The following is a 10,397-nucleotide window of genomic DNA, read 5'->3' on the forward strand; positions in this document are numbered from 1 at the left end:
GTTGTTGTGCATGAGCCAGATTAGTGTTGGATCGTTCTTGAAATTTCTCCAACCTGTCCCTCATTTTAAGAACATATGAGAGCTCAGTGCACATCTTTTCTGACCTAGATCCTTCCCAAGCTTCTCTCAAAACATCCATTGGACCTCTGACTGGATGTCCATAAAGCAGTTGGAATGGTGAAAACCCAGTAGACGCTTGTGGAACCTCTCTGTAGGCAAATAGAAGAAATGGAAGCCATTGATCCCAATCTGACCCTGTATCATTCACAAACTTCCTGAGCATTGATTTTAAGGTCTTGTTGAATCTCTCCACAAGACCGTCTGTTTGTGGATGATAGGGACTGGTCTTTACACCTTGAATTCCCAGCAGACTGTAGACCTCTTTAAGCAGCTTTGAAGTGAAGTTGGTGCCCTGATCTGTGATGATTTCTTTAGGGATTCCCACTCTAGAGAACAACTGTATAAGGCAGTTTACAATCTGACGAGCCTTTATTTTCCTCAGGGGAAATGCTTCAGGATATCTTGTGGCATAGTCACAGACCACAAGTATATACCTATAACCTGCCTTACTCCGTTCTAAAGGTCCAACTATGTCCATAGCAATGCGTGAAAATGGTGTATCAATGATAGGCATGCTAACTAGTGGAGCCCTATCAGATTTTCTGTCTGGAGCTGTTAGTTGACACTGAGGGCAAGCTTTACAGTATTTTACTGTGTCAGTGAACTGCTGGGGCCAGTAAAACTTGGGAACCATTCTAGAAAATGTCTTAGATTGCCCCAAATGTCCTGCCCAGGGAATAGAATGACTCATTTTCAAAATAGTGGGTCTCAAACTCTGTGGGATCACCAACTGGTCACCAATCCTGCTGCGGCGATACAACAGATCCCCCTTAACCATAAATACTTCCTCTCTGCCCTTAACTAGAGTTGACTCATGAACACATTTAGCAAACAAAGGTTTAAGAGTTGGATCTTCTTTCTGTAGCTTAGCAACATCACTAGCACTGGGAAGACCTTCAGAATTCAAAGGTTCTAAATTGTGCCCGGCTATTTTTGTTCCTCTGACCTTTTCACGTCTTCTCACCCTTTTGGTCTTTCTCACGTTTTTGCTAACGCTAACCTCACTCAATGGAACATCCTCCTTTGCAAAAGGTAACTCATCCCAACCGGAAGAATTATCCTGTCGCTTCTCAGACTTTGACCTCGTGATAGCTAGCAAACTCTCACTAACTTCGGCCCGACAGGAATGCCTGGTTATTAGCTCTGTCAGTATTGGGAGATCACGACCCAACACCACTTGATATGGCAGTGTTTGCAGTACTCCCACTGAAAGGGTGTAACTCTGACCTTCAACTTCAATTGAAACCTCAGCAATAGGATAAGGTACATTGTCACCATGGATACAACAAACATCAACTATTGCTCCAGAAAATATTACATCCCTTGGAAGACTGTCCTGTCTAACCAGAGTGCGATTACTTCCTGAATCTAGCAAAGCTACACAGGGTTTATCCTCAATAAGCACTCCTACAGAAGGTTCATGTTGCTGAAAATCAACTATAATTCTATTGTCCTTACTGAGATGATTTTTTAAAGCTGCACACATGTTATTTTTACTAGCAGATCTTTTAGTACATTGTGCTTTAAAATGACCTACTTGGCCACAGAAATGGCAAGCTTTATTTATTTTACTTCTGTTCTCAGATCTGACAGGATCTGAGTTATTCCAGTTCTGTCTTGGATGCTTCAGTCCAAAGTCAGTGCCACCAGATGATTTGTTCGAAGGAAAGTACGAAAGTGACTTAGCTTTAATGAAGTCTTTCGATGGTCGGCGTGCTGACAAGAAGGCTTCAGCCAGTTCTGCTGCTTCCTTGGAAGTCTTTGGATTGTGCTCTTTAATCCACATCCGAACATCAGGATTCTGTACCTCAAGAAACTGTTCCAAGATGATGGCATCTCCGATTTGTTCCTTTGTCTTTGCTTCAGGCTTCATCCATTTGATGTACCAGTCCTTGAGCCGGACCTGCAGTTCCTTTGGGGTTTCTCCTTCTCCAATGGTACAGGAACGAAACCTCCTTCGATAGGTGTCCTCACTTATTTCAAACTTCTGCAAAACAGCACACTTCACTTTTGCATAGTCCATAGTGTCATCAATATCCATGGCTACATATGCCGAACGAGCTTTACCAGTTAGCAATGGTGCTAGGTGAAGGGCCCACTCATCCTGAGGCCACTGGCAGGCATGTGCAATTCTTTCAAAGGTGGTTAGATACTGTTCAATGTCCTCACCTTCATTGTAGGGATGCATTTTTGGCCCTTTCCAGGTAGAATGTCTCACCAGGTTTGAATGCTGAATCCCACTTGGTTGATGTGCTGGTCTAGAGTCAGGTAGGTGTACATCCTGTGAAAGGGAAGGTGGTTCTGGAGTAGGTCCTCCTGACTGAGCAGAGGTAGAAGCTAGAACCACCCGTAGTTGCTGATTGTCCATCTTCTCCTGATGCACCTGCTGTTGAAGCTGGGAAAACTGATGCCGGATTTGCCTCCATCTGTCTTCCTGCCGCTGATAATCTTGTTCCAATCTGACATCACGTTCAGCCTGTTGTTGCATCAAGGATTGCAAAAGCCTTGTCAGTTCAGCCACATTTTCTTGTCCGGTAACATAGCCACTTACTGCCCCTTGTTGGTCACTGGCTTCTTCAAATTCTCCAGCTTCACCTTCTGGAACCAAGCCCCTCTTTGACCGGGTTGACATCTTCACTGCCTCTTAATTGGCCTGGGAGTCACCACTGCCACCAAATGTGAGATAGCCTGGCCAAGTGGCTGAAGAAGGCAGTAGGCAGATGTCCAATGTAGCAGGTGGTTTATTTACATTGCAAAACAAGGGTGCAAAAAAAAGTATTTACAAAAGAAATTTCCAAAAAAAATAACTCAGAGGTTTAACATGGCTCAACAGAACATTAACTGAACTTAAATCAACCATAAATAATGTCAAGTGCACCCAGCTACACTGACCTGGTTCCTCCCTCTTCTGAACCTCAAACAGCTCTGTTTTATACCTGTTTGGTCTGAAACACAAAATGGCCTCCAATGGACTCTTCCATTAACAAATATGGCTGCTCCATTTACTCTCTACCTAGCTGTTGTTACATACTATAATTTTAAGCAAAATGTACTGAATAAACACCATACAAATATTTACATCTAAATGTAACATTGGCAAGGATTTTAAATAGTTAACAAAATGTAAAAGGATTTTCATCCCCCCCCTCTTCCTCTGGTATCTTCCTGTGACCACAGCTCTACACAGGAGTCTTTAATTGCAGGAAGTGAGGTCACACTTCCTCCTGAAAGACAGGTAAGGTAAGTTCACCAAAATAAAACTAAAGTTACATAATCAAACAAAACCTTGAAAAGTTATCACCTGATTTAAACCAAGATGTTTACTAAATTATCTGTAAAAATGCAAACATAAACAAACCCGGGATAGTAAATGAATGCAAACTACAGAATAAAGAGATGGTTAAATCAAGCAAACAAAATAAATGTATAAACTGAGACAAATGGTGTTCTCACCCACTTTGTCACACAGCAATGTTGAATGTTTTTTTTAAACTCATTGATGAGTTTTTAGGGGAAATTTAAACACAATGCAACTAACAACATGAGTTGGTTCAAAAATACCCATGTTCTGCTTTTGAACTTGTGGAAGGAAAATACTTCCCCTAATTGCAACATCCTGGAAGAAACAAGTGGATTGAACTTTGTTCTTTTACTTCTGCTCAGCTTTGGAAGAATGAATCAGTGTTCTCATGTAACCTTACCTAAAACTATCTGTTAAAGGGCTAATAGCTTTGTTGCTAATGAAAAATCAAACACTAAATGCATTTTAGCTTGTTGTGAGAGTTTACCAGAAGATTATTAATATATTAAATAACTCGAATTGGAAGTTATAGTTAATTAATAGCTCATTCAAATCAAAGGTAAAACTAATTAATTATTACCAGTTGAATGATTATAACTGTAATTTGCTTACTGACCAGAGTTTTTAGCCTCTTACCTAAAAGGTTAGACTCCTGAATCTGGCTGTTAAAATTCAGTTCTTTCACCAATTTAGTAATTTAGGCTATGGCTCTTAGCAACGTTATTAATCACCAACCAACTGAATGTGTCTCTGTTCATTCGGATGCCACTGAAAGAAGAGTGAATCCAGCCTGAGTGAGAAATCGTTCACTGTGTAAAATAAACACAAAAGACTATGAGTTAAAATACAATGGTACCTTTATTAACTACAATCACACAGTATTATAACTAAGGAGACACTAAACACTACTAAAAATAAACAAAAATAAAGATATAAAAGGGAAAGAGGGGTTTAAAAGTCTGTTCAAAGGCTGAGGGATGTTCGAAGTTTAAGGCTTAATATGTTAGAAGTGTCCTTTTAAGAATAACAGCAGATAAAATGTGAATAAACCCTGAGGCAGTGATGTTAACTGCAGTCAAAACAGTGAAGTTTCATTCAGTTTTATGGTGAATAATGAATAGAGTCCCAGGAATGCATAAAACAGCAATGAGGCTGAAAGACCTGTTAGCTTAGCTGGCCCCAGGGGTTCTGGTTCTGGTCCAACTAAAAAAAGAAAGGGTTAGCTCACAATCTAACCTCTGTAACGTTTTCAGCATGAGGTAGCTGGAGCTAAGATGCTGGTCAGTCCACTGCAGCAGTTAGCTCAGAAACACATGACTCGATTCAATCAAACTCTTAAAACCATCAGCAGTTGAATCAGAAAGCTTATTCAAATAAAACACCAACACGACTACCTATTCTACCTTGTTGACCCAAGCAGAGCACTTACTCAGCATCAGATGGAAAGGAGAGGGAAGGATGATGTTACTGTTTTAGTTCGGTGGAGTGAAGGCATTCGGCTCAAAGCTCAAAGATTTTTGGATTAATCCAATGCAATAGTAAGAGGCGGTTTTGCAAGGGGGTTAATTTTATAACTCAAGGTAGTAAAGGATGTCTCCCGTTTAGCTAAGGTGGTTAAGTTGTAGCCGCAGTCTCCAGCAGCACCTCCTCGGTGCTACACCATCTCTTTGTCTCAGGCAGTCACGGGTCTGACAGCTTCTAATAGCTCCTTTGGGAACAGCGATTGGGGGCCCTGTTGCTAGGCGGTTCGGTTTAGGTTAGCAGAGGAGGTGTTCTGTCAGATGAGCATTCTTCATCAGACCACCACACCCATAGACAAAATACACATGTGCAAAACATCAGATTTGCATTTATCTCTTTAGTTTTGTATTGAAATAGACTTTAAACTACCTCGACGGGCATGTATCCCTTTAGTCATGTACAAAAAAAAACTATTTACATGCCATACACTTCAAAATAACACCACAAAGTACGTAATTAAATAGTTTTTTGTACATGACCAAAGGGATACACACCTGTGGAGGTAGTTTAAAGTCTATTTTACATGCAAAATTAAAGAGATACACTAAAGGGATAAACTAAAGGGATAAACGGGTATTGACTATGAGTTTGCTGGTCTGACCGGATATGCTCATCTGACAGAACAGCCTTGAGCTGGGGAGTGCTAACACTAGGCTTATCTAGGGCCACCGGCAAAATAGGAAGTTGAACAAGAAGTTGAATCTTTTAAGACCTCTGCCAGAGGGGTTGTGTCTTCAGAGAGGAGTATTTCCGCTTACATCAGCAACACTTGATCCCAAAAAGCTTTACGTGGAGGTCTTTGTTAGAGTTAAACTTTGTTAAAGCATTAGTAACTCTGTTGAATTATCACTTAACATAGTTTTATGAATGCAGTGAATATATTTCTGTTCTGCCTCTGTGTCTGATTACAGATACTATAGAATTTTCCCTGTTATAGTCAAACCAGCAGAAACCTTAGAATGGATACGGCCTCTTGTGTGTTTCAATTTATTCAAATGAAACAATTATCTAAATTATGCAGGCCAGTCAAGCACAGATGTTTTCTATTTTATTTTACAACTTCAAAATTAAAACAAAGGTGATACATGCAGGTTTTATGTTATCATATGCGAGTGCACGTATCGAAGACTGGATATCTTCAGAAAAGGTCAGGCACCTGCATCTCTTCTCCATAACACCAGCAAAATCTGAATTTATAATGAACTCCTCAGATGCTGCTCAGAGAAACAGCTAATATAATTAGCCGTGCAGAAATGTCAGCATGTCTTCACTTAGTGGTCATTACCTTTGCATAGACATGGCTGTGCTAACTCAAATGTGGCACACACACCCATTTCTGAATACACACAAAGTAACCAAAACAGCTGTAGGGAACAGGTGACTAACACAAAGCAAGGTATATGGATTAAAGAAGCTGTCTGTCAGCACAGCTGGCCTTTTGCTTGGCAGAGAGCAATGCTCCTTGTCTTACTGGTGGCCTTCTAAGACAGAACTGAGTCCACTGGGAGGGAGGAAGACTTCCTACCCGTCAGACACCTGACAGGGGGTGCTGTTGTGAAACTCTGCTGAGACCCTATTAAACATGTCATACTACTAAGCACTGAAGTGGCCACCAGATGACAAGCTTCCCTCACTTTGGGTCCTACACAATGAGATCAGGCTGCAACTGCTTGAGATATTATACTCTGATTCCAAAACAATGGCACTCTTTGATCATACAAACGAGCAGAATTTATGATGCTTCTGTAAAAATTAGTTAAGGAAATGACGCTACACAGCTACAGCACATTTATAAGAAAACACATTTACAAGCCGTGACAACACTGCCATCCTCAGGCACAGCTTGATTACACATTTCCTACCATGCATGAAGGATAGAGTCATAATAGATTAAAACAAAATGAATAATCAAATTGTTCTTCTAAAAAAAAAGTGATCACACCCTTTGATTATTTTATGTATTTTATCAATTTCAACCACAAAGTGAAGTCTTTTATGACAAACCAACAAAAAGGAAAAAAAAGTCTTACAATTAGGAATCTGAAAAGTGTGGGCTGCAAATGTATTTATCTAAAAACCTTTGCTGCAATCACAGCTGCAGGACTTTTAGGGGTAGGTCTCTATCAGCTTTAAACATAAACACACTAATATTTTTATCCATCATGCTTCTTATCGAATAGCTGGAGCTCAGTCTAACTGGACAAACTGGACAGAGAGTATTTGTGAATAGCGATTGTTAAGTCTTGCGACAGATGCTCGATGTTAAAAAAGTCAATGCTTCTAGGGCTCCTTTAACATCTGGACATGCTTTAAAAACGTTTTAAATATGAAGCTTATAGGCTTTTGGTCTGCTTATAGTGTTTTCAAGAGTAAAATTTTTTCCTTTAGTAATGCCTGGTCCTTGCTCTGTCTCTCTCCCCATTCACCTCTGACTAAAGGCTGATTTATACTCAGAAACCAGATTGTCTGCGTGTGTCACAGTGAATGCCAAAGTGCCTCTGTCCCTGCCGCAGACACTCTGCTGCACCTCTCCAAAATTGTAGGTGACAGCAGATAGTGCCGCAGACAGGAGGCCTCTGATTGGTCAATTTCACATCCATTCTATACTATGCGTATTTCCTGTTTGGTACGTAATGGCAGAAACTCTGGCTGTAGTGCCATCCACAATGGCTGGCACACCTAGGACACTATCCCAGACACCGTGCAGGATGCTAGTTTGTAGCTCTGTGAGACTGTCATTTGGTTTGCACCTGAAGCCAAAACATGCAGCGCCACGGCCAGTCTTTTGGGAACATTCACAGATTAACTGTGTCTGGCGTTGGATGAGGTGTTGTAGACGGCAAAACCGACACACAGACACCCACAATCCTAGCTAGTTTGGGATTGTCCCTCTTGTGTTGCGGCATGGAATAACATAGCACAAAATCCGTTTAAAAATTGGGCATAAATCACAAATATCTGCGTCATAGCTACGACAAGCTAACTGTGACACACTGCTGCGGGAGCATACACAGCCCTTAACTATCCAGTTCCTGCTGCAGAGGTTTTGGGTTGTCACCACCATGTTTCACTATGGAGATGGTACATTTGTTGGATTTTTTTTTTATTATTATTATTTGTTATTTTTCCTGTCATATATTTTCCTGTACATGTATATTTTCAACCTAGCCCCGCTCTAAACATTTTGTTACGTTAGAACTTTTTAAGGTTGTCAGAGTAAATAGGGCTGGATACACTCACACAATCACCTCAAATTTTTATTTGTAAAAAAGTTGAAAACCAGTTATTATTTTCCTTCCATTTCACAATTACATCCTGAAATTTCTTGATGTACTACATTAAATATCAATAAAATATACAGAGATTGGAGGTCACAACACTAAACACAGACTTTCAAGGGTTATGAATACCTTTGTAAGCCATTCTTTACAGCACATATGGAATTAATCATTGATTTTGTTCAATGTGTTTGAATTTCACAATGTTGAAAATGTGTTGCCAGGCAGGGTAACAGCTAGCTTTCTCTTTTAGCTATTGCAAATTCAGAGAGATGGATGAGAATCAGGTAGACAGACTCAAGCTTCTGTCCCAAAGTCCTCTGTTTTTGTGTAGAATCAGACGAGCAGCTAAGCATCTCCTTTTAGCAGGTCCCTGTTAGATCAAGGGTGACTGCACTCTTCGATTTGTTCAATGCCAAGTCCTTATTCTGGTGCCTTGAATCTTTGCATTCTGAGCTGCAAGAACAGATCAAACAGCAGAGTTTTTAATCAGTTGTTGATTTGGTGGACTTCATTTTCTGTGATTACTATATTACTGTTAAAGCTTCATTAGTTTTTGGAAGAGCAGTTTTTTAGAATGAACTCTCCTGATAAGGCTGTGGATAGTACAGTGTTACATTACCTATCTGAGTCAGAGTCACAGGACACGGTAAGGTCCTTTCTCAGGTCCTCCTCTGAGTGAAATCTCCTCAGGCTGCTGTTATGGACGGCCTGAGCCACAGAAAAGCTTGTCTTTCCAGAAACACAGGCCTCTATTTCAGAAACGCTCAGCTGGGACTGAAGGAAGAGGTGCAGACAGCTGTCTGAGAGCGCCAGATTGCTCTGCAGGATTCTAAGAAATTGAGGAAATAAACAAATGAGGATCTTCCATATGTGGCATGGCGTGCCGCCTGAGGATGTGAAAACAAACATCCTGTGGTCTGGAGTTGCTGGGAACCAGCACACACCAGTTGGGTTTTGTGAAGTGGTGTGTCAAAAGTAAACTGCTATGTACACAGACATTCTTACTTTTCCAGAAATGTCTGGAGTCCTTTCATCCGATCTGCAACCTGCTGGGCGTTGTTTAGACTAAAAAAAGGGTTTTTGGGTGGAAGCTGTGGTAGTTGTAACCTACAAAACATGGGGAAAAATAGGAGTCTTTAACAGGTCTGTTCTAACAAAATTTGAAAAATCTTTCTTCGGGGAAATTAAAAAAATTTCCATGTTTACTTACATTAGGAGTGAATTTGCCTGTAGTTTCTGTCTGAGCCAGACAAACTCACTATATCTTCTCCTTACTCTTGATGTCTTCTTGGTGAAGGATACACTGTTGGTCTAAATCAGTTTGGTAACACGGTTATTTAACAAAGTAACATACAAACAGAAAAAAGAGAGAAAAGTTGTTTTTTTTAACATCAGACTTACATGCAAACAAATCTCATAGTCTATGAAGGCATGCCAAAAGTCATTCTTTTGTATCCGCGGGTCTCGAACCCAGACACTGATGACCTGCTGCATGGAGAAGGCAGGAGAGACGCTGAACTGAATGAGCTTCATGAAACAAAGAGGAAGGTTTTTATGGGCAGATAGAGGAAGTGCAATGACAGAGAAAAATGGAGACAAATTTCCCGTCTTGCTTCATACAGAAAATAAAACTTTTAAACTATGTTTGACCACTGAATTCATTGTGACTATTATTTTGGTTAAAAAAAATAAGTGTTATGTGAGACCTACCTGATTTCCAGTGCCTTTAGTTTCTTCTTTCATTATTCCAAATCCTGGAAAAGATTAAAGGTCAGAAAGCGTAACTCAGACTGATAATGCTGTGCGCAGCATTGTGCTTGTGCCTTTTATTTCCACTTTTACTGCCTTGGAGCAAAGGTTTCCAAACAAAGTCACAAGACAAACACAAGCCCTTACCTGAACTGTCAAGTAAAATCTTTAAGATGCTACTTTGTTTACACTCTACAACAGGGATCTACAACAGTAATCATTTGAACTTTTCAAACTTTTCAAGCTACATCCCCAAACTCTATTTTATATTAATGATAGGGGTTTAACGTCATCAATCTAATTTAAGTAGATCTATATTGTAAAACAAAAGTAAATTGATATGTACATGTCTAAATATTTCTTTTTTTTTTCGTATCTAATAGGCTTCACTCCATCCATCTTATCTTTGGTCAGCTTTCCTATTT

General features: G+C 40.1%; 1 protein-coding gene across 1 annotated transcript; it reads right to left on the reverse strand.

Moving 5' to 3' along the window:
* Positions 1 to 5,977: 5,977 nt before the first annotated feature.
* Positions 5,978 to 9,981, reverse strand: snx10b (sorting nexin 10b). Its single transcript, XM_038269422.1, has 6 exons — positions 9,934 to 9,981; positions 9,625 to 9,750; positions 9,434 to 9,534; positions 9,229 to 9,330; positions 8,843 to 9,052; positions 5,978 to 8,676 (listed from the first exon to the last, which is right to left on the reverse strand). The coding sequence occupies exons 1-6, from the start codon at positions 9,964 to 9,966 to the stop codon at positions 8,583 to 8,585; spliced, it is 666 nt and encodes a 221-aa protein (XP_038125350.1). The 5' UTR covers positions 9,967 to 9,981; the 3' UTR covers positions 5,978 to 8,582.
* Positions 9,982 to 10,397: the final 416 nt, after the last annotated feature.

The sequence above is a fragment of the Cyprinodon tularosa genome, unplaced genomic scaffold (genome assembly GCF_016077235.1).
Source record: "Cyprinodon tularosa strain WSP-4 unplaced genomic scaffold, ASM1607723v1 ctg73, whole genome shotgun sequence".
Taxonomy (NCBI): Eukaryota; Metazoa; Chordata; class Actinopteri; order Cyprinodontiformes; family Cyprinodontidae; genus Cyprinodon; species Cyprinodon tularosa.